We start from the raw sequence: 24988 nt of genomic DNA on the forward strand, positions 1-24988 counted from the left end.
GGACAGCTGTTTTGTTTTTGGAGCTATTGTAAGGACGATCTGTCTCAGATCAGTTACGCAGTGTTGCAAACCAAGTTTAGGACACACACACTGACTTCTGAAAGGTTTGTACCACCTCGAGGTTAAACACTTTGACCTCTGTGCAGCTTAAAGGGAGGCACCTATAAAGACTGCATAGTAGTCACAGGACTGGGAGACATTCGTCCATCGAGGCCAAGACACAACTCCTACCAAACATGGCCCAGAACTACAACACAACCTTGCTCTGTCCCCCTCTTGGGCTAAGAGGCGAGGCCCTAGCTGACGTCCCCACTGAAGGCAGCTGCGGCGGTGCTCTGGAGGGAAAGCAGGAATTTCCTCACAGAAAAGGAAATAAGACTTGAGTGTTTTAATCTTGCTGCTGATGATAATCCAATTCAAAACTGGGATTTGCGTATGTGGGAGTACAGCTGCGTTTATGCAGGAAATCTGGAGTCACCTATTACCTCAGAAGTTCTCCCTGTGATGAATTTAATGATCATGGCTTTTTTAATTAACACCAGGTCAGAGACCAGCGAGAAAGATCCCGCCGCTCCCCCTTGCTGTGCCAAGTGGACTCCTGCTGACATTCTTCTTTCTTACATACAGCAAACACCAGGCCCTCCTCCTAGCACAGACACCAAAGCTGACACGAAGTGTGGGTGCTGCCTTGGTACCTGCAGAACGCGTTAAAGGGTGACCCAACACGTTCTCGAGTGTTTTTTATTGCACTATTGGAGCAGAACAGCATCCAAACCGTGACTCTGCACTCTGCCTTCCCTTTCCCACTCTTATTTACACTGTAGGAGCTATCTCAACAGGGAAGATGTTAAGTTCTAGGTTCAAAGCGGTTTTTAGTTCTTAAATTTTGACAGATCAGGCCTGTGTTCAGAAAGAGAGACACCCTCTGTACAGGCAGGAATACAGATTCTGCAGCTCACTTCTCACACAAACTCACCCTGCCTTCGGGCACTGGAGAGAGACACTGCACATTAAGTTGGTTTTGTTTTGTTTTGTTTTGGAAACTCCAGTTAATCAAAGAATTGCACTGCAATTTCTTGAAAAATCCTGCAAGTGATCTGCCTACCTACTGCAACTCTTTCAGCCGAGGGTGGTTTTCAGTCAAATGCACTTCAGTGTCAAGTGTTCTGCAGAGTACATGCTACAGACAGAAATATCTACATTCAGCAAACTAGAACTAAATTCACACCAGAAACAGACAACAAACTAGCACAAGCAGCTGTAAAACCAGAATTGAAAGGGCTGGGTTTTCCTCTTAAATACTTGAGTTAAAAAAGTGACCTAAAACAAGATTAAAAACCAAAACAAAACAAAAAAGTCCCTTTTAAAAACAAATCAAATATTTGCAGCTTTACTTCTTATTCTGGTAATAAAAATACTGTCTAGAAACAAAAATTAGCATTTTTAACATAATGCTACCTCTCAAAATGTAAACAATATACAAAATGCTTACGTTAAACAAAGTTACATACCTGGGTAATACACCGTTGAGGGAGAAAATTGCATTTAATTACTTTAATACACACAGTATGGCAACTTGACAGAAGTGGCAGAATTGGGGAAGTGCTAAAGTGAATAGAGTTTATGGGGCTTTTCATATCACTTGAGCCAGAGACAGCCAATTTAATTCTAGCAGGAGTTTCTTTGGAGTGGAATAAGAAAATACAGTGAACTGCTCTTAAGCCCTTAGTATCATCACCTCTTTAAAGATTGCTGCAGGAACTAACTTCTAAAAATTTCATTCCTGTTCATGAAATTCAGTGAATGAGACTGCTGCTCCTAGTTATGCAAGCTTCATTCTTCTACTTTCTTTGGGTTGTTTGTTTTGTAGTGTCTCATTGCAGGATGTCTGCAGTTCACTAGTTTCCTTCTTTCTTCCTCCCCGTTTTTTCTCTTTTTTTTTTTTTTTTTAAATACACGATTTAAAGATAAGCAGTTTAAAAGGTACAAGCTAGTTTCCCAAAATGAGAATGGCAAACTTACCAGGCCAAAGTTGCAGATTCAATGCAGATATTTAAAACTGTCAAGAATAGAAAGTGATTGGTATTTAATTTCTAATTGATAGTAAACTTAAGTGCTTATTGTTTAAGAGAAAAGCAACCAATATAATGCCCACAAAATGAAGCTGATGATACCCTCTAAGTCCTCCCCTTTTTAAAGTATTCTCATAGCTGCATTTGTTTTGGGGCTTTTCCAGCTACACACCTTAAGACAGGAGACTCTTCAGCCTCCAGGACAAGATGTTAGCCCCCACATCACACTGGACTACAGTGGCAGAAGAAATTTGTCCCATGTGAAAGGGAACCCATGAACAAATAAAAAGATTCATAGACCCCTAATATTAATTTTTGATTTCTTAGAGACTCTATTTACAGTGCACTCATGGGCTGAAACTTTAGCCCCCTTTTGTCCTCCTCAAAGTTGAGACCTGTCGGATTCCCATCATGAATGTGGGTATGAACATAAAAAAACCCAAGCCCACATTCAGAATCCAGACCAGAGCTAGCGTTAGTCTAGGGAAATTACCAGGATGTGATGAGCACCAGTTATCTCTCAAAAGGACCAAATTCCACACAGCAAACTGTAGCACGCGTTACAGCACAGGACAGACATTCGAAACAGCTTATTCCCGAAACAAAGGCATATGTGAAAACAGTTTCAAGGCAGATTAGCAACATGTTTCAACAGCAAGAGGTTTGTTCAAAACGCTAAATCCTGCTTAAAAAGAAAAAGAAAATTAAAAAAAGAACTAAAAGATCTGTAACTGTTGTGCAGCAGAGCTAACAAAACCCAAAGCAAGTCTGACAAGCTTGGCTGTGAAAAATATTACAAGCATTCTGGAGACAAAACAGGACGTTATTCAGTCACGCAAATCAGTTCCAACTCCTTGGGGGGGGAAATAATCTGGCGCAAGTGTTGAAACATTCCCACTCCTTGACTGTCGCTCTAGAGAGGGGTATGGAGCAGAGAAGAGTAAAAAGAATCACAGCTCAAGTCCTGAGTCCTCTTGAGCAGTGGAACTTGCTCCACAGTCACAGCTCCCAGCACTCCCCACTGGTAGCAAGTCCAATTCCTTCGTGTGCAAGTCACATTGCCATTTAAAAAATAAACCAACTAACCAAAGAACCTCTGTCAGGAAACAAATTCAAGTACCTGTTGCAGATTGGGCAAGTAAGGAAGACTGAACATTAGCTAGATTAACACTGGCAGAACTGCAATGTGAAGCTGTAATCTAAGAGACACGGCAATTCCTGACTGAGGTGCGACAGGGAAATGTTCCAGATAGTCAAATACTATCCCATATCTACAGGTACAATTTTTTTTTTCTCTTTTCTTTTAAGAAATCTTCATAGCTGGCCAATTTAAAACACAATGGGTCCGAGCACATTATTATCTGAGGTTGTTCAATGCCTCTACTACTTCTCACACTGTTTTTTTTTAGTTTCTAGGAGTTACATCTTTTTAAGCAATCATCTTTGGTAGATGTTCATTTCCCTCGTCTTTCTTGTAAATCAAGTGCAGTTACAAAAAAAGTTTTTGTTACTTAAATTAACCAAAAAATATAAAGTGTCCCAGTCTGAATTTACCTAAAGTTCAGCGACTCCTCCTTATCAGAGTAGTATTTTCCATCCTTGAAATGGTGAGCTATTTTCCTTCCAATTCCTACCAAGAGCGAAATAAAAGGGCTTGTATGTCTTTCTGGTAAAGACAGTCCAACAACAACAACAAAAAAGTAGTAGTTTGTGGAATCAGGCACTGCTTCACTGCCACTGAACGTGATCTAGAGCGACCCCTTTTATACAGTGCCACATATCATATCCCTATGGGATTCTCTTGATCAGAGAGGAGAAAATGTCATTAGAAAGAGCAGTGCTGAAACAATGCACTTGTCTTGTTTTAAAAAGCCCTCAAATCTATGTCTGGGCACTTCTGTAACATAAAAACCCACTTTTCCACCTGGGTCAAGTGGACTGTTGGAGGGTGCACCTAGAATTAGTTTTCTCTTAAGTCACGCAGTGCCACACACTCACTCTTGCACACACGCACACACACATGCACACCCCACATGCTGCTACAGTGTCTGTTTTAGTGTCACAGGCTGCATTCTCTGTTTGGAAGTAGCCCCTCTTCTCTTCATTTCTCACTGAAGGCTGAAGACGACTATGTCAGGATATTGGAGATAAATTCATTGAAGCGTTTAGAGTACTGCTCTGGGTTCACGGTGGAGATCTCTGCCCCAGCCTGCAAGGCAGAGAGGAGAGAGAAGTCACAACACCCTCCTCAAAAAGCAGACCCTGCAGCACTGCAAAGAGTGGAAGAGGGAGGACAGCAGGCAGTGATCATGCCAGCACAGCCTGTCTCTGCCAGGGAAGACCCATAACAACTTGCAAGTTCCAGGAAAAAACAACCTTGGGAGACGTCTAGAGAGATCCCCAAGGAAAATTATTTTCGCTCCAGCTGGATCTTCTTCAGACCAAAGCATTCAGAGTCAAAGCATTGGATTTGTTCCGTCATGGTTTACAGGAGATTTGCAAGGAGTGTGAAAAACTCCAAGTCCCGCCAACCTGGGCTTTTTTCAAGCCCTTTTGGGAAGTTCAGGATTGCTGCCAGGGAAGTGGACTGCCCCCAGGAAGGGGGCAAGGTAGCACGTCTCCCTGCAGCCAGTCTGTTCTGCTCTGTGAGGCTGTTGGTGCCACACCAGGGAAATCAAGCATCTCCCAGACTGGGACATAAATGCAAGTCATCTCCAACCAACCAGAGGGAAAGCCTTTCTAAGACAGTCTGAGGAGACAGTAAGTGAGGGAAAAGCTGTTCTTGGCCATGGGATCACTGGAGATGTCCATACTGATAGAAAAATCAGTGTCAGGAGACATCACACATATGCATGCAGGCAAAGCAGAAGCCCCAAAGCCCATCCTCCCTGCGGGTAGCAGGCTGCTTACCCCATGTTTCACTGTTTTGGCAGCATGTGCAGCTTTCTTCTTCGCATCGTATGGCGTAAGAATGTCTATAATGGCCATGAAGTACACTTCCTTCTTGGGGGCACCTAGCAAGGCAAGAGAGTCGCTAGCACACCCTGAGCTGCAAAGCCCAGCTGCACCCCCCTCCTTAAGTAATACATGGCAGATCTGTTTTGATGCAAGTAGCAGAGAAAGCAAGGCAGCTGGAGGCTGTAGAGGGCAGAGAAGAATGACTGGAAACAGCACACCAGAAGCCTGCACACTCTCCAAACATGCCACTGCTCTCCAAGCATCACTTCTACCCATTCCAACTCACACCATCCACAACAACGGACTGTACAGCAAAGGAGACACACTCGGCAGGGTCTCTCTGTGCACGGTTCTCCCACTCCATTTAGCCCAGCCAGACCACAGGACACCTCCTCTGCCCTCCAGACCTTCTTCAGAGCAATAGTCCACGATACTCACTTTCATGGCTTTTCATGGCATAGACGTCAACAGAAGGATCAAACTCTCCAGGCCCAAAGAAGCGAGGGTAGTTGAGGAGATTGCCAGGGCTATCAGGGGGTGTGCCATAGGAGGAAATGGGGTTGACTCCGAGACCATCGTTCTCACACTCCTCATCCTCTGCCCGATCCTCCACTTCCATCTCTTCCTGCTCTGCTCGGTCAACATCATGGATCCCAACCAGTAAGCTGTAGTCCATAATCTTCAACTGAGCTAAAAACTGGGAGAAAGAGATGAGTGAGGACAACAGCATCCACATGGGTTCAGAAATTCTCAGTCCTACCATGCCAGTATCTCCCTAAGAAAGGGCTATAGTGAGAGCTAAACCCTCATTAGACTCCAGAGAATCTACACACAAGCTCATATGCCCACTGCCATCAGTATGACCCTGACTGTATTCGCTTGACTGATCCAAGAATGACTTGCTTTTCAGTCACTGCTGCGCCCCTTGAGCTGCAGGCCACAGTGAGGATCCAGTCATGGGAGACAGAGTAAAAGCTGTCCCCCAGGAAACTCTACCTCCACATCCCGCTTCAGCTTTTCAAGGAAGTTCTTTTTACTCTCTTCTCCAACATGCAGCTTCTGACCCTCATTCAAGAAGTCGTTGTCCTTGAACGTTGGTAGATCCTTGGCCTGCAACAAGAAGCCTGTGTCAAAATCTCCAAACCCCTGCTTCTTGGGGGAGGGCTGGTGCACTGATCCGTTAGCAACACGTTGACTGCACAGAGACTCTGATCAAGTGTGGGGTTGCACCAGGATCTTCTGCCCGTTTATAAGGTGAAGTGGCTCATCCTGTCCACCAACTATGAAAACGGCATCAGGCAGAGCACAGTATGTGTCAATGAGTCCATGCACTGAGCTCTAGCTAGGGGAAACCAAAGGAAGACACAGAGAGCAACTCAACTTTAAAGACTGCCGGGAAGATGTGCTGCAGGCTGAAAGCTCAACAGCTGGGCTCCAGCCAGAGATGGTCCAACCAGCTCCCAGAATAGAAAAGAAATGCATTTTGTTGGCTTCTGACTGTGGGGGAAGGGGTGAAAGCTTGAAAAAAAAAAAAAAGCTTCTCTCCCTGAAGACTTGAGGAAAAAATTAAAACCACTGCTTTTTGAGGAATCTGCTTGCGGCAGTCCCCGAGCATTTCTCAGCGATATGGAAGATACAACCCCTTTGTGCAACTGGGAATGAAACTATTTTGTTCTTAGAATGATATATGAGCGTGTGGTGGCTTTATATAGATCTAATATGAATGGTCTGAGACCAACTGCATAAGCAGAAAAAGCTAGAAAGTAAACAGTCAGTGAGCTGGGGACACTTGGGCACGATGAAGCCGTGCCTTGACTCCAGGGCATTTAATACAAGTGGGAATTCCTTGGCTCATGCCAGAGGTCTAATTTCAGGGCAGGCTGGAGTAGACCTAGTCTCTGGTCCCAAACCTGAAAATCCCATGTGCAAAATATGTAGTACCATGAGTAACTGCTGTGATTTTGACAGGAATTTTAATGATAGTATCACAGACAAAGTTTTGCAGGGGCAGGGTTCTTAGTTGTACGGTTCACTAATGGCACCAGAAAGCAAACCTACAAACATGCTGAAGTATGCCAAGAATCTGAGAGGAGCCGCTTTGGTTTGTAAAAGCATCTGTTGCAAAAGCTAACCGCTGACCTGACTCAGTTTGGTACACAGGGAGCGCTATGAAGAAATCCTTCCATAAAGACACCATTGCACTAATGGGGGTTTTGGTACTTGTGGGATTGTCCCCCAAGAAGTTCCCCCCACTGCTGGTAGTGTCAACATAACAGAGCAGGGCAGGGCAGCACCAGATCTGCACCATCTCTTCCTGAGCAGTTACTGGGCACAGCCTGAAAGGTGGGACAGAAACAGATTATCACTCAGGGCCCATTTAATATCCCCTGCTCAATACCCCTTTGGAAAAGGGAAATCAGTTGGATCCCATCTGCTTCCAACCAGCAGGAGGAAGGAAAGGTAGGCCAGGAACAGTCCATACCTTCTCTTTATCGCTTGCTTCCCTGGATACTGTTGAGCCCTGATAAAAGAATAAAGAAAAGAGCATTGCTGCACCATGTGTCATATTCCCAAAGAATTCACTGACACCATTTAATTCCTCCATGCAGAAAAATTAGGAAAGTATTTTTAAAATCAGTGCTCAACCCCCTTTTCATGCCTGCGATAGGCTTACAGATCACTCTGGTGTAGTGTAGGCCACTTGGGATGGGAGAATGGAACAACATTTGAGCCTCAAGTGAAGCCCCATCCAGAGCCCCTAAAACCTAATCCCCTGAATAAAAAGCCCAGGACTTTGTCAAGTAGGTGTTACAAAGACCAACTGTCACCCTCCTGGAAATGGAGCTCTCAACTCCATGACTGCCCTCCAAACACTCACCTTCAGGTCGTATTTCCGGTGCACAGTCAGCCTGTGACTAAATACGTTTCTGGTAACCACCATGTAGGTTTCCACTCCATCCACGGTGAGTCGGTACATGCCAAGGAACTGGGGCAGGAGGGTGTTCCCATGACACTCCACTATGAACTGGAGGAGAGCGGGGAAAGGAAGGGCAGAGAAAGACGGTACTGTCACACAAAACCGATCTCTGACAGAACACAAGCTCAGCAAGAAGCTAATAGCAAAGCCTCCAGTTCCAGCCAACTGACACCGATGTGAAAGGAAAGGAGGCTTGCAAATGGCTCCGACGATCTCAAGAAAAGCAAGTTAGGGCACTGTAAGAATGTTCCAGTCCTGAGCCGAGACAGAGCATCCCTTTATGTGTGCACGTCCAGCCTGCTGTAACAGGCTAGGTGCGCATGTCTGTCACCCAGTCTCAGCAGGGCGAGTCTGTTGCTGGCAGTGGCTAACTTCACTTCTTGTGGTTATGTAAGTATATCTGAAAGTAAAGAGCAGATGGACTGGCAGATAATGCGGACCAGGGCAGAACATTTCCAGCTGTCCCACTTTGCCCCGCCTTCCCTGCTGCATGTAATTGTCTCCTCTCTGGTCCCTCTAGGAAGTCTGATTCAAAGGACTGAATTAGGAGCATGTTTACAGTGCTCTCTCAGGTACCAACAATCCATAATTCACTGATGTAATGAACAGGGTGAGCTGTGAAGGGGCTCAGCGCTGTGAAGAACCAGTGCCATAATTTGCTTTCAGACGTTTTCTTTTGCAAAAGCTATTTGCAAGCTCTGCCAGGTTGCACACCGTGAATCCACGCTCCAGGTCCCCAGAAAACCACAAGATGCTCCCCAAGGTGTTAGCCACCTCCCCTCCCAGGGTTCCAGACTCACCGTACCTGATGGTACTTCTTTAAGATGTTGTGCATCTCTGCTACATCCTCACTCGACACTGCCTTAATGACAAACCTCCTGTCGTAGGTGGTGAGGAACCGGGCCCCACATCGGCCCTGGCTGTCACTGTTCACTGGGGCGCTTCGTGTCACTGAGTTCTGAGGGAACCAGAACAAAAAAGTGGGGAGGAGAGGCACAAGCTGCCACCTCTCTGGAGAAGAAAAAAGAGCAGTCTCGGAAAGCAGATGAGACATGGGTGACTGGGGCCAGCTCCACAGCCTGGCTTTGGAACAACAGACATCCCAGGGACTTTGTGTTCCACCTGCATAACTGTGACGGTGTCCTGGCCAAGCTTCAGCGCACACTTGCAAACACACTCCAACTGTGACCATTAGTAAGCATCCTTGAGTGTTCAGCACTACTGAGGTTAACCCACTTGTTTAGAAGTCTGGCCATGGAGTTCACAGCTTACATCTGGGCCTTCTATTTGTTTACGTGTTTTACTCCAACACCTGACATGCATTTTTGAAGATTTTTTTTACTAATGGGTTAAGAAGGCAATATACACAGGCCAAGACTTCTTAGCATTTCCTCCTGGAAATCTAAGAACAGAGAGCATATTTCCAAGATTTAAGGAAAAACAGAACAAATTGAATCAAACAGCCTGCCTTCTTTCCCATCAAAAAGTAGCCTAAACCGGCAAAAGTCTCATTGTTTGGGAATTCTTTACAGGTCATCCTGAAACCAAAAGCCACCCTCAGCCTCTGCTATTCTTACAATTGGATGAAAAGGATTGCGAGTATAAATAGCTTGGTTGTTCTTCCGACAACCAGCAGCATCTGTCTATATATCCCTGTCTCCACCCTTAGCAACGAAACATTGCAGCTTCTTTTCATACTTGCAGCATAAATCCCAAGCAAACTGCAGAGCAAGTATCTACCACGTTCCTTGAGCCACAACATGAGCTCTTTGTTCTGATGCCTCTCCCCAGGCAGGGGGACTTGCTGTGAGCCTCATCCCACTGTTAGAGTCACTGTACTTTGCACCTTCCAGACTAATCCAAGCAGGTCACGAGCTTCCTGCTTGTCACCAGTCTCAGCAACTGCCTGTCAACTCCACCACCCCAGTCACCAGTGCCCATTCAGAAGCCATTTTGTAAAAACCAACAAAGGTTGGTTGACAACATAGGCTCTCACTAGCATTTCCTTGCCACTGGTGCAAATAGATGGGGTGCGTTGAGCGTTGTGCTGTGAAACACAGTGGTACTGACATCTGGATAGTGGCCTTTAGCTCAAGGTAGACGTGTCTTTCAGGATCTCAGGGCTGGACAATGCGTTTCACGATGTATTTTTTTTAGCTGCTAGTTACACTGTTCTCTCCTTGCCTCAGCTCTCCGAAGAGCAGACAGCAGAGGGAGCCTGCTCTTTTGCAGATGCAGACACGCAGGCAAGCAGAGCCCGCTGCGAAAGAGGGATTTGCCATGTCAAGCTGCAAGTGAGCCGAGAGGTTTCCTTTCAGAATGAAGCATTTAAAGCTTTTAAAACTTTAATGAAGCAGGGGAAAAACTCCACTCCTGCCAACGGCTTTAGAAACCATCAGGAAAATAAAGGCAAACAAAAAAACCCCTTACTTCTTGCTGACATTTGCAAATGAGCCTGTGCTACACCGTTTAATCACCCTCACCTCAAAACCACAGAGCTTTTTTTCTAGAGGAGATGGGAAGCAGAAATCGTGACCACATATGGACATTACCAAATTCACAGCCCTTAGGTTTACTTCATTCCCTTCCTGTCACTCCCACCTCTTCCACAGATTGGGTGTTATATTTAGCATCCTGGCTGAATTCCCACTCAAGCCATCAGATTTTACCCACCTGAATTTAGCTCAATTAATGTTTTCTGCTTTCTGTTCTAGCTGGACACTTTTTAAAGGCCCAAACTGCTCTACCACAGAGATGGGAAAAGCAATCCTTCAGAGCAACATGTAAAGCATAAATGATAAACTAGGTATTGAGAACCAATAAGATTGTGGGTGCTTCTATGTAAGTTAGTTCGCATGGTTCTGATCAATTCTTAAAAGAAACTGAGAAAAAAAATTTAAAATATAATATAGTGGATGAACTGTGAGAAAAAATAATTAGGAGCTAACGACTTCACTGCGTGCAAGCATGTTGAAGGGCATGGAGGAAGCCAGCACACAAAGTAATTCCCTGGTACAGCCAGCCCCAGGAGCAGAGAGTTGCTGGCCAAGCAGCCTCCTCAAGAGCCATACACAGCCTGGCATGAATTACTGTCAACAGACCAAGTGGCAACGGTACTGCTTCTCCTGGCACAATGCCATTGCTGCCTAGAGAACAGGCCTGATGGTAGGAGGAGAAAAATAAAATCAATCATCTTAACAGGCATGTGCTCAAGAAAAGCGTGGACAGAGCAGTCGTGTCCTGAAAATAAAAGAGATCTTCCATCACAAGCAGGAGAGACCCGTGTGCGCAGCTCACGGCTCGCAGGTAATTACAAGGCACTGAGCACACGCAGGCACAAGAAATGCCACCCGCCTCCTGACGCGGGGCTCAGCTCTATCTCCGTCAGCAGACGGGCAGCCGCCCAGACCAGAGCCGCGACAGGCAGCAGCCAGCATTTACTATTCCTCCTGGCGACGGCCGACCCCTTGCAGAAGAAAAGCAATGACAACTGTCAGTTCTGCTCAGAAAACGTGTCTCACTTCCAGCAAACACCCTCAGAGTGCCCAGCACGCCTAAAAGCAGGCAGAAGAGTAGGATGGGCCCTGGCAGCCAGGAGAGAGGCAACTGAGACACAGTTACAGGAAGAAGCAAAAAGCCCTAAACACCAGTCCCAGTATCCTCAGAGGTCACCCCTTCTCACAGAGGGACCAGCATGCTCCCTCCTTGGTTTGGGAACAAGGGGCAGAGGAGGGGTTGCAGGTGCAACATCTGCTCCTTGTTCCATACCACGTGAGACTGTAAACTGGATCAAGTAGATCCAGTGTCTCACCAGTGCAAGGAGCCATACAGCTGGAGTACGAGAACAGATCTCTTCATTATATTAACCTTGAAACAGAGGGAGATCAGGCAATAACCTAGATATAATCAGGGAGAATTTTAACACGCTTAGGGAGGGTGTGTACATAGACATATGTGGGCATGGGCACACACACACTGGCAGAAGGAAGCAGTTTGGTGGGATTAGCAGAAACAGCTCTGCTCCCATCTCCTCTCCCCACAACACAGGCAGCAGGGAGCACGGCTGGGCTTGTACGTGAAGCGAAGGGAGAGAGCAAGAAGCTTGCACCGCTCACCCACCGCTCCAGTGCGAACGTGCCTCTCTGGACCGGTGGATTCCAGTGAGTATTTTAGTTGAAGCCCTCGACCAGTCAGTGCTGGCGTATTGCCAGCCTTTATCAACTGCAGCAGAGTGCCAAAGATACTGGGTTTAATTACCTAACACTTGGCCTGCTAAAGGCCAGGCAGCTATCAAAGTCACCCTCTTTTTCTGCACTGGCTTTTCCCTCATTTAAGAGTCTCTAAGCAGCCTGCTACTACGCATCCCCTGCCAAGGTTAAGAGCTATGTGTGGAAGGGTGGCTCTGCTGTAGCAGCAAGAGTTGTCACATCTCTCTTTCACTGGATTTAAGCCCAGCAGTATTAATACAAGAAAATGTCTCTCCCCTCCAAGGCAAGTCTGAGCCTCAGGCCTTAGGGGACATGTCCCAAAGCAGCAGCCACCTTGATAAACCCAATTCAACAGCACCAATGCTTGGAACACACACTTGGTTAAAACAGCACCCAAATCTGTAAAAACATGACAGACTCATTTTCCTTGCAGATGTTCTGCACTAGATCATTGTTATCCTCAAGCTCCCGCCTGTCTGCAACCATCTGCTGCCTCTTATTTCATGCCTAGTCTGTAAGCGCTCTGGAGCAGGGACCATCTTTTCATTCTGCAATTGCCCAGTGCCTGGCACAGCAAGATCTGCTCCATTGCTGGGGGGCCTTAGGGTTGTGGTAAAACCATTCAAACCATAATTATAAGCCCATAAAAACTGACCACACAAGAATGTTAATATTGTAGTTTCTCTGCCAGCTTGGTTATTTTGTCCTAGGGAAAGGTGTTAGGAGGGCAGGGAGAGAAGAGATGGTACCTGGTAGTCTTGATCGTCAATCCCGAATCTTTCTCGGAGGTTTCGGAACACCAGTGGACAATACTCCTTAAATTTAAAGCGACTTGGCAAGTTTTCCCTAGGGCAAAGCAGAAAATATATTCTTGTGCAATGATCAGCTTGTGAAATCAAACTCAATTCTTCTCCCACTTCACTGCTAACCCCCCAGGATATCCAAGCCCCCTCCTACCTACAAGGGCCCTATTCTGCAAGTATTTACCCTCATTAGGGAAGCTCGTTTCTTTGGATGCCTACAAAAGTCATCTGTTCATAGCAATGCTTGCAGGATCCAGCTTTTAACTAGCAGGCTCTTTGGATGAGGATGTCTGTCTTACAGAACAATCTCCCCTGTCACAAGCACAGATTTGACAGAATAATTTCTCTTTCCTCCTCCTTTGTTGCTTTGTTCCGTTCAGTAACACAGCTGCCCCCTGCAACACACTGTTACTGTTTAAGATGAAAAGCTGGAGGAAAGGGGGGGGGGCTCTGATTTCAGATCAGATCAGATCAGATCACTCGTGCATCAAAAGAAAGGTCAACCCAAGACAAACCATCTCACCCAGAACGCAAAGGAAAGGGGGTGAATCGGCTCCAGTCTGGCATATTCCAGACCAGTCCCCAACCATTACAGAGAGAGCTTTGCTGTCAGGTGTCACCAGCCGGGAATGGGGCCTCCCCAGAGCACAGTACAGTGGACAACAGATGATGTTCCCCGTCGCTGACGGATGCTGCATCTAATCCCTACCAGAGCTCTTATTCTGCCCAGTGGGAAGAAGCAGAGGATGGTCCTGCTTGGACACAGTGGGAGATTTTGTCAGCTCATTCTCAATGAGAATCCTTTGCACCAATACGTGGGAAACTAAAATCTATGTAGGAGAAGAGGGAAAAGCAGATACTGCAAATTGTAGGTGCCAGAGAAGACAAACTTTTGAATCACACTCCCACTCTCAAAAGCTGATCCCTGTTAAACTTAGTGAAAACGAAGCATTAATCAGGGAGCACTGCAGACCGGCACACACACACAGCACCAGGGCGGAGAACACAGTTCTGAGCACCAGTCACAACCACAGCTTTGAAAGGGCTTCCAAAAATTGATCTTTTGGGAAAAGGAGAAGGGAGTAACTCCATATAAACCCCATGGCCCAGGGGTATAATGCAGCTTCATGGCTGTCTCCTCTGAACAGTCTCAAAGAGACAAGGAACCTAGCAGATCACGGAGAGCAAACTCCTGCCCTCTCCTCCATGGTCTTGGGATTTGGGTTCTGCTGGTCAGGACAGGACACCCAGGTAGGGCACAGCAGGAGTCAAGAGACAGTCCTGCATCAGTTTTATGTACAACCAAGATGTGCAGCAAACTCCAGCCCTAGGGCTTTGGACAAGTTACACTTTGTGAGCTCTAAAATGTTAATTATCTTCTACCCAGTCCAGTGAATATCTATGTTTAACTAGCTTTGCTTTTAAGTAGTGCCACTTCTGAGCCTGGCCTTACCAGACTTCTCATCACTCAAAGGATATAAACCAAGCCACAAGACAGCATCTCAGTGACAGACTGACCCCCTGCCATGTCCTGTTGAGCGGCCTGGGCAGGGCACAGACTCGGGGCATGTGTCCAGCCATGCCAGATCCTCTTGGCATTACAACAGGGAACAAACCAGAAGGCCTTCACTGTGCTAGTTTCCCCCACAGCAAAGAGCTCTAATTACAGAGACAAACAAGTTGGGAAGCACCTACTTACTTGTTGAATAGATGATTGTCCACCTTAATCTTACTGTAGGCTTTAAAGTCATCGGGCATTAACATGACAGGGACGGGAACATTGCTGAGTTCATTGATCTAAAAGAGAAAGGAAAGGGAGACTCAAAACCCAAGTTCCACTGCCCTGCAGTTACCGTCAATGAACTTAGGGGGATGCCAAATGCTCCAGAAGCTGTTTTTGAAGCAATATAACCCATTAGACTTTCAGAGCAACTTGCTGGGCTGAAGCAACCTGGAGAACACTGTGGTTACAAGCCACAGAAGCATCTCATTCAATCAGGTGGTGAGCACTCTCCCCAGCCAACGTCATCCCTTTCATCTCTTCACCTTCCACTTTTCATCCAAGATACAGCTTAGAATTGAGACAAACCTACAGACCCAGAAATAGCAGATTTTATGTTTTAAATAAATCACCTTTGCCTTTATTTAGTAAATGTTGCATCAGCCAATTTCTTAATTAGTTCTCACTGTTACAAATCATAGATGACCGAAGTCTTCAATGTGGCCAGCCAGAACAGACCCTGGGTAGCTTTGGTGCAGCATGGCTAAGCTCCCCTATGGATGCTGTTTCTATGCTTGCTGTCTCTTGGTGCTCTTAGCCTTCTCTAAAGGGATGACTCACTCCACTAGATTGTTTTTGCTCCTTAGTCATGTGTGGCAGCCACAGGAATACAGGGAAGCAGAAGAATGAATGTTCAGCTACTATTGTACAGACAGGCTCATGCTACAGCACCCAGCAGCGAGAGCATCAACAGCGAAAAAAAAAAAAAAAACCAAACAAAAAATCCACCTCTGGACTATATCTGGCTACCCTGTGCCAGACAAGCCCATGCACTGACAAGGACGTGCCAACATTCAAGAGCAGGTCAAGAGGCAGCACGTTTCTGAGCTGCCTTCTCTGAGGATGGCCTCAGTGTCATTCATTCACACGGACTTCACGGGAATCACGCAAGTCCCATCTAATTGAGCTGCTCTTAACATGCTGGATTTAGAAAGCAGTTTCATTACAACTCCATTCCTGTAATTACTGTGCCAAGCAGGTAATGCTGGAGAGAAGCAGACAACACTGGCAACAGCGGGGTTTGGCTAGGAGTCAGGCCTGGGGTCTGTTCCCGACACCAAAACCGTAGGCAGGTCAAGCGACTTCCAGCACGCTTGGAAAGCATGCAGCATTTCCCCGCTGACTGGGAAGAGGGTCCAAGCCGTCAGCTTAAGGAAATGGACTCCAGTTCTGGGATTCCCCACTCCTTGCGTGCAACAGGACACACAACACTGTCCAAATAGCTGCTGCTGTATCTCCTCCACGGAGGTGGGAATGAGAGGTGTGAGGCAGCCATCCTGCAACAGGATCTGCGGCACGGTTCAACTCTGCGAGGACTGAGGAGGACCCAGCTCTGGAGATGTGCAGTGAGCTGCCTAATTATAGGAGCAAGCCTTTGATGAGGTACATATTTTTCACATCCTTGCTCCATCGTTACGAATGAAAAAACAGATTTAACAAACGTCAGACTGGAAAGAAAGATACATACACACTGCAAAGAGAAAAGATGACTATTTTCAGAGACAGTCATCCCACGCAACAGAGAAGCGGAAAGTAAACTGGCCACCACTCCGTTAAGAGCAGAGATAGTGCTCTTTACAGCCCTGCCCAGTATTTACTTTACAGCAGCACGGAGGAGCACTAAGCACTCCCATAAAGTGCTTTGGGATGTATACAGAATGCTGCACAGATGAATGAATAAATAATGTCATACGCCTCCCATCATTTGTAATCACAATGGAGCAGGGAGACCAATATCCCCCGCCTTAAGCTAAAGGCTCAATCCTGCACTGAGCCACTCCTCGAGCCACAGCTAGAAGAGAGGAAAGGCAAGAAGACTGCAAGTGAGGAAGGAATCTCCCAGATCCTGGTGTCCAGCTCCCAGCTACTGCAGGGAGGTGTATCGGAGCACCCCATGCAGTGATTTCCCCTCAGGGTGAAGGGAGGAAAGAGAAAACAGTTAATTCTGTATCAAGAGGCACTGCCTCCAGCCACTAATTATTGCTGTCTAACAGGAGGGGAAGCCCGACAGCACAGCTCCTTAGACATGCCTGTTCTCAGCCCTCTTCTCAGCGGTGGGTAAGGCACAAACAAGCTATTATCAGCTTGTTCCAGAGCGGAGGAAGGGTGCTGACGGCTGAGAGGGAACAGCGATTTGGAGATTGTCTCCTCCCTGCCAGAAATTCAGACACAAATGTTAGCTAAGTGAGATGTCAAGACATCTCTGGATGTCCTCATTTCTGCCAAAGCAGAAACCTCAAAGCAAATGTTGTACCTGTTGCAAGTCTCCTGACTGGCAGAAATGATGCGCCAGGATACCTTGACTCATTTAAAAGATGCCCCTACTCTTCACAAGATGTAACAGTCTGACAACAGCCAAAAAAATCCCCCCCTGTGGAAGCCTTTCCCCTCTTCCAGCTGCATACAGCAGAGTTTTCTGGAGATGGGGAGAAGGAAGGGATTTGTGCTGACGCCTAGAATCGCTGCCGAAGAGCTGAACCGGCCATTTCTAGTCTCAGCACTGACAGCCTGCCCTCCACCGCACAGGGCAGCTCTTCACCCACCTCAGATGGGTACTTTGTTCCTGACACCAGTCTGAAAGCAAACATGGGCTTGATTAGGGTTTTTTTTTGGTTGGTTGTTTTGTTGTTTTGTTTATTTGGGTTTTTAAGCAAGAGGGATGTGCCCTGTCTGCTCCCACAGTAACTCCCATGCTTGACACTTTCCTCAGGATGCCAAAGGGAGAGGAATGAAAAGCCCCCACGCTGCCTTGGAAAAGGGATATCCCAAACCGTCCCTTCTCATAGTACAATCTTCAGCATCCAGAGCCCCTTCCTTAAGGGTTATCGGGCCAGGTCCTGCAGCATGGTGCCAAGTGAAACTCTAGGAGACCTTGCCCAGATAAAAGCAGCGGACAGCACGGCTCTATAGGGATCCTCTCCTGTGCTTATCATGGTGGAATCTGAACAGCCTCTGACAGCAACGTGACTAACGCCTGGCACGTTTGCTCTCTCGCCTTCTCCCCAGGGAGAGGCGTGCAGCAGGAGATTATATATAGCAAAGTGTGTGTCTCTGTGTTTATGCTACGGAAGGCAAGGTCACAGCAAGGTGCATAGCTTGTTGCTTAGCCCACCTTCTCTAAAGGGATGACTCACTCCACTAGATTGTTTTTGCTGCAACCCCTGGCTCCTGGGGAGCCCGTTCCCACGGGTCTGACCTGCCTGTCTCCCACAAAGAGATGTCACCCAGCTGTAGAAAGTTTGCCTCAACCTGGAGCTTTGCAGATCTCTGGGGCTGGTGCTGGCCACAAGACGGACAGCGAGACCTCGGGCTTGGTTCTTTGTTCTGGAAGAGGCAGCTGCAGAGAGCAGAGGTGCAGCAGCAGACAGCACGGCAGTCACACACCTCGGTCCCTCACCGCAGGGGTCGCGGGCTATTTTGAGAAGCACAGCAACTGCGACAAGCAGGTCTGTGTTATACACCAGTCTAGGCCTAGGGTATTTCCACATCGCCACTACAAAGGCTTCAGAGGTCCCCAAAGTGGAAAAAGTTAAGAATGGCTACTTTAGAGCACAAGCTCTTTAGACCAGGGATCTGTCTCCAGACCCAGCATGATGCTAGTTTTCTGTAATTCATCCAGCCTTCTAGACCTAATCTGCCTTTGATTCCTCTTGAAAATAAGCCCATGGTTTTTGCACAGTCCTCTTATGCCAGGAGTTTTCTATTCCCCCGCTGGGTAGAAAACACAGACAACCTGACAGGGACCAGTCCATGCTGAAAGCACCATTAAGAAGTGCATTTTGCAGAAAGGCATAAGATGCTGGTCCGGTCCCTCCTCAGGCCAGAGAGCGTGAATGGCACATGCCCATCAGCCTCACAAAAGACTCAGACACGCACTAGGCTTGGAGAATCTCAGTGGAGCTCAGAGGATTTAAAACCAAGACACATTTTAAACAAACCAATTGACATCTTCACTAAGCAACAGCAGGGGCACTAAGAAAGAGATGCTTCACATTTCTCTGCTGGTTTCACCATATTCTGAGAACAAAGGAACAATTTCCCAAGCAAGGCAAGTAGCCCGGTGTGTCCAGAGGTCACCCCAGCAAGAAGAGAGGTAAGGCAGCAGATTGGCCAGTGTGTCAAAACTGATCCCAGCCAGAGCTCTGGAGGGAAAGGCAGCCAGATGCCGCTGAAGGAGGGACTAGGGCTTGGGGCAACAGCAGTAGGTGAGGAAGACCCTCATCTCTCCAAAGCCACAACTGCCAACTCAGCTCCCCAGCCAGTAGCTCTCCCCTTCCCCCTGCAGAAGCGGCTGAGCCCTTCACCCTCAGTCAGCAGAATTCATTTTTGCCTACGCCCCTGAGAAGTCTATAGCCACCCCTGGCCTTATAGAGCTGGCAAAAGACCACCTCCCCTCTGTCTGTTCAGCTTTTATTTCCTGGTCATTGGAATTCTTGAGCAACACCAGCCAGTACGGTTCTGGGTTTATCTGTAGTTGATAATTTGTCTTCCCCACCAAAGCCAATTCCTTTTTCAATAAAAGACACATCAATATTCTGTGTCATTCAGGGACAGCTGTTAGAACGAATGGGCCAGGCATAATTTTGTTTCAAAACCTGACTGTAGCCTCAAAGTGGCAATTACCATTAGTAAATTGATGGGAAAATGCAATTTGTTTACTAACAAGATCCAGATGATGGAGTGTGTGAGTCTACTCTCTAGGATTCTTTGCAACAGGAATTTGCTCAGGAAAATAAAAATACTTTGTTCCTCTCAAAGCCTTTCAATCAGGCATCTCAAAGTACTTGGCAAGCATTATTTAAACTTTATACTACTCTGGGGAATTAGGTAAAAGACACATAGCAAAATCATTTTAACTAGCATGGAGACAAACCCGTATCTGCAGCAAAACTTTGCCACTGCTTAACACAGTACAGCAACTGGGCAAGTTTGAGAAAAAAAAAAAATACTGTTTTCCATGAATTAGAGCATGATTAATCAGTATCCAAGCTAATAAAACCCCCATGCGATGCTATGGAAGCATGAATCTTGTAGTCAATAATTTCTATCAGCGCTCTGGGGACACCAGCATGCTTTAGGAGAAAAAAAAAAAAAAAAAAGAAGCAACCCCCAGCGACAGCGAACCCACCTCTTCCCAAAGTACTTTGAAGCCTGCTGGACAGCACTCCCGCGTCCTGACGGAGCTGCAGCACAACGCTGCATCACAGGCAGAGGAATCAGTCAGTGCTACCCTGCTGCCCCACCAACGCAGAGCGGCCTGTCACCCATCGCATCTGCACGGCCTCAGGACCACTGGAAAGCATCCGTCCTCCCAGTCCACTTGCAGGTAAGCAGAGCTATCGCTTGCCTTGGTTCAAACAACAGCTGAGGAATGGAAAGGTTAAACGACCTACCCATGGCCATACAAGTCAGTGGCAGAGCAGGCAGCTGAGCCCCATTTTCCTTGCTGAACTACCCAGGAAAACCTTTCCTCTCCATACCCCAGGAAGAAAAAGGGCTCCTGGAATCTCTATTTTAAGAGGACGTCCCAGGATAAGAAGGTTCAGAGCCACCAGCCTCAATCATTAACATGGGCTATCATGGCCATTGCCATATGCTGCACTCTCCAGAGGTCAATTAGAGCCACAGCAGACAGCAAGTGTTGGAAAGGACAAATACACGCTGTTTACCCTCTGCCAGCACCAATTTATAGGACTTCAACATTTGATATGTGGCAGATGCTGCTCTGGCTAGAATTAACATGGCAACACCAAAAAAACACTGCAGAGAAGGGAGAAGCGTGCTGCAAATCCCAATTTTGCTATTTCACTTGAATACTAAATAGCTGTGTTTTGTACTGGCTGGCACCACTCCTAAAGGTCCTAGGAGATCGGCTGGTGCTTCAGCCAGTAATCGGAGCCTCTGGAGCACAGGAGGCTGCCTCGGGCAAGATCCACACAGCCAACAGAAGAGATCTACCCATTTCAACAAAAAACAGGATTTGTTTATGCCTACCCCTGGCCCCTGCCAACATCCACAGAGCTCCAGGGATCGTTTCCAGCTGATGAACTGCCACCTACAGAAGCATCATCATGGCCCATATGAACTCAACTGTTTATTTAACAAACAGATACAAGAGTCACCTCTCCAACAACCCCTGAACTCACTGGGATCCCAGTGCCTTGTATAAACAGCACCTTACAACCGTTTCTATGGTTTCCAGAGCATCACACAACACTGCCGTGTTCATCTTGCTGTTCAGTGCGAGATGGCTTCTCCCTTCCAGAGCCATCACAACTTTCCCTCCGCCACTGGCGAGCTCCCATGCACAGGGAACTCCAGCCAGGGCATGGAGAATATGCATGGAGCAACGCGCACACAACCAACACCAAGGAGCTGCATCTCCTCTTCCAACGCCGTGACAGCAGCAGTCGCAAGCAAAGCATCCCCAAGAACCATCTTCACGTCTGCTGAATTTTACATTGCCCTTACAGAAAACTCAGAAAACAAGGGTAAGCCTCTGTGACTCCACTTTCTTCTATCTGCACAAGTTCACCCCTCCACAGTTTTCTAGTTCAAAATTTAGCTGTGGGACTAATACCACCCACGTTTGGCCCTGCTTACACTAGCCACAGCCCCACCCTGATCCTGATTCACTCAGTTTAAATGCTGGCTGGGGACCACCAGAACAGCCGAGACTCAGCTCACTATTTAAACAGAAACGCTTGGAACTGGTGTTCCAGAAACCAGTTCCTGTTCTTGGTGTGCTAACATCATTGCTCCTGATGCTCTCCAGACTCATCACGGCCTGTATTCACACCAGCTGCTAACAAGCTTGGTTAAACACAAGGCAGGGCCAAACTGTTGCCAGACTCAGTTAATGGACCCAAGGGAATTTTCTTCAGTCAACAGAAATGGTAGACTGCATAAAACGGTTGTTTGTTTGATTTGTCCCTGAAAAAATTAATCTTAAATGCAAGTATTTTTGATAGAATCTTCCTGGCACAGCCTTGTGGTTATGCTGATAGCCATTTTCTCCTCCTCCTACTGTAGGGATCTCAAGGCAGGGCTCCACAGACAGAGCCAAGAGATTCACCCCTCCTTGTAAAACTGTGGTCCAGGAGCCAAATATTAACACCCCCAACCCCCAAATTTCTAACGAAGTTCAAACGTACCCCTGAAAATATTTCTAAACTGTTCAGACCCATCTGCTGGAAGCACATAAGCAATTCTACTTCCCATATAACCCAGAGCACCAAAATCATCTCCCAAATGCAGACCAGGATGAGCAGCTGCTCGTGTGTTGAGTAAACAAATCCACCTCAGCTCACAGCCTGCGCTGCAGCATGGCCACACCAGCCACAAACCATTTTTGGCACTCACATGGCTCACCCAAACGCAGGCTGAGATTGGTGGCAGAGATGTGGAGGAAAATGAACTAGCAGAAATTTGTTGGGAAATCCTGGATGCCTGTCCAAGGGTGAGGAGGTCACAGCTGAAATTTTCTAAACCCCGTCCCAGCCCCTCAGGATATGGTCCTCCTTTCTGGCAGCAATTTCTTCATACTGTGCATCCAATATAATCTCATTACTAGCTTAGTGTTCATACAGAACTGTCAGCTTGCCTCCCTCCCTCTGCCTAAATATTTCACAGCCAAGTGCTCCAAAAGTTACATTGTTCTGATCCAGTGCCTAAATAAGTTGTCAGATTCCTAACACCCAGACAGCTACAGAAAAAAAAAGAAAAAAAAAAAGGCTAATTGCCACCAAGTAACAACTGTGCCTAAGAGGCCACAAATGAAACTCGGAAGAATCCCACCAATTTCCATTTCTTCAGGGCTCCTAATAGCACCACCGATCAAAGCCTGATTAAATTCATTATCCTGCTTCCCAGGCAAGGCTCTGAGCAGCAAGCACTTTGAATATCCTTTGACTCAGAAAGACAGTACTGTGTTGAACTACATTTGGAAGCTTGCAGTCCATCGTCAGGCAAGCTAGAAATGCAATTCTGATTTTTTTTGGTGCATTATTTGTTTCTGCAAAAATTAAGCCTAAATCCCTTTCTCTCTCTGGGAAACATCCACTAATCCACTGGAGAAATAGGTGTCTTTGAGCCCTAAAAGCATATTAATTTAGGAAGGGATGAGGTTTCTGAATTCTTTGACCACCTGAATATTCTTCTAAAACAGCATCCATTACCCACATCCAAGAGAGAGCAGTGATAAATCAATCTTCCTCTCCAGCATGAGATTTGTGCCTGCCATCACAGACGAGGGAGAAGTTTCCAGAGAAAAACATAAAGATGGTGTTAGGAACCTCCAAAGCAGATGGATTAAAGAGCTGACCCATCACAGACATTTCCAAGGGACCCTCTCCCAGCTCCCTCCTAAGACTTGTACCAACCACTACCCAGAGAAACAGGCCGAGAGTCCAGGGGACATGCATGGCCTGAGTTCTGGTAGCTAAAGTCCAAAGTCAGAGGAAGACAAGGTTGGACAGATGGGGCCAAAAGACCCTTTTGTATTTTGGGATGGAGATAAGAGACACATGGAATTGTCCTCATCCAGCCAACGGAGGAACAGGAACTGCGCACATGGGACCCCTGGGTTGTGACACGTGGGAGTCCCCTCACCGTAACAGGGCCATAGGGACGGGGCTGAGCAAAAAAGCCAGGGGCGGCGATGGGGACAGTGCTGTGGGTGTCAAACGAGTGTCTTCAGGGCCTCCAGTGCCAGAGCAGGACTGTGCCGGGGCAATGGAACCGTACACAAAGGGATGCAAACCAAAATGGCATCGCTCTCCCTTCCCCAGTCCGGGGGGGTGGGGGAAGAGGTGTTGGAAACGGTGTTGGGGAGGAGGACACGGGCAGACGGCGGGTGTCAGGGGGCAGGCACGCTCTGGCAAAGAGAAGCGTCCAGCAGCAGGGAAGCCTAATGCTGCCCCAGGCATGAGGCGATGTCTGGGAGGGACACCCTGACCCAGGGGCGATCCCAAACTGCCCGGAGACGGGGACGCTCGGGGGAAGGAGCCCCAAGGCCAGGAGAAAGGCACCGCCAGGGACAGGGACACACGCGGGAAGGAGCAGACCCCGCGGAGAGCCTCCTCACAGGGCGGGCATCCACCAGGCCGGGAGGATGAGCGGTCCTGACCCGGCGGGGCCCGGGAGTGGGAATCCAAGGGAGGACCCGGATTAGGGATCGGATGCAAGGGGGTGGGAAAGCTGCGATTTAGGGAGAAAGGGGGTGTGGGGGACAGAGCCCTGGTCCGAGGGGGGCGGGAAAAGCCCCTGTCTGAGGGAGAGAGAGGAAGGGCCCGATCGGGGGCGGGGGGTGGGGGGGGCGAAGGCGGTCGTTGAGGGGAGGGGCCCGATCCCGGGAGGATGAGGGCCCCGTCCCGAGGGGCTGAGGAGGGCCGCGGCCGAGGGGGCGGGGAGGGCCCGCTGCGGGCCGCGCTCACCGTGTGGTTGGCCCCCCACATGAGGACGCTGAGCAGCGGCTCCGAGGCTCGGAACAGCTTCACCTTCTGGCACACGAAGTGTTTCTTCTTGGTTTTGGTCTTGCTAGCGCTGAGGGCCGAGCCCAGCGCCGCCCCGACGCCCCCCGCCGACGAGCCCCCCGCGCAGTTCGAGGCCATGGCGGACCCGGACCGGCAGCGGCACCGGGAGCCGGACCGAACCCCCTCCTCCGGCCTCTCCCCTACCAGCGCCTCCGCATGGTTCCGCCCGGCCCGGCACACGCACCCCCTCCCCCAGTGGTACCGCCCGCTCCTGTCAGCCCCAGCCCGCTGGTCCGGCCGGGCCCGTTAGCTTCCCCCTCGCCGTTCCCCCGTCGCTGCTGCAGTGGTTCCGTCCCCGCCTCCCCTTGCCCTCCCCACCCCGCCCCCGCGGTGGTTCGCTCCACCGCTAAGGAGGAGACGCCACGGCCGGCTGAGCCCGCTCCGGCCCCGCTCTGAGGAGGCGCCAAGATGGCGGAGGGCTGAGGAGGCGGGGAGCGGGAGGTACCATGTCCTCGCCGAGGAGGGGGAAGCGTCGGATGCTAAAGAGCGGGAGCGCGGTCTTAGCCGCTGGCTCTCCCCGCCTCAGCCTGTGGCAGGAACGGGAAAACCTACAGCACGCCTTGGGCCGAGAGAAGGATCAGCGGAAAGGGCTGGACGGCGGAAGAGGGAAAGGGAAAAGAAAGCGTCCTTCCCTCCTCCTCTTCCCGGAGATGGTGT

The 24988-nt window shown here is 48.3% G+C and overlaps 1 protein-coding gene across 1 annotated transcript; it reads right to left on the reverse strand.

Annotated features, from left to right (window-relative positions):
• Window positions 1–4200: 4200 nt before the first annotated feature.
• On the reverse strand, window positions 4201–24409 carry PIP4K2B (phosphatidylinositol-5-phosphate 4-kinase type 2 beta; the record flags this gene model as incomplete). Its single annotated transcript, XM_082010770.1, has 10 exons — window positions 4201–4281; window positions 4983–5086; window positions 5469–5727; window positions 6027–6140; window positions 7513–7551; window positions 7909–8055; window positions 8813–8965; window positions 12965–13061; window positions 14718–14815; window positions 24233–24409. 10 exons carry the CDS (start codon window positions 24407–24409, stop codon window positions 4201–4203), a joined length of 1269 nt encoding a protein of 422 aa, XP_081866896.1.
• Window positions 24410–24988: the final 579 nt, after the last annotated feature.

The sequence above is a fragment of the Phaethon aethereus genome (genome assembly GCF_964289735.1).
Source record: "Phaethon aethereus genome assembly, chromosome: 25".
Lineage (NCBI taxonomy): Eukaryota > Metazoa > Chordata > Aves > Phaethontiformes > Phaethontidae > Phaethon > Phaethon aethereus.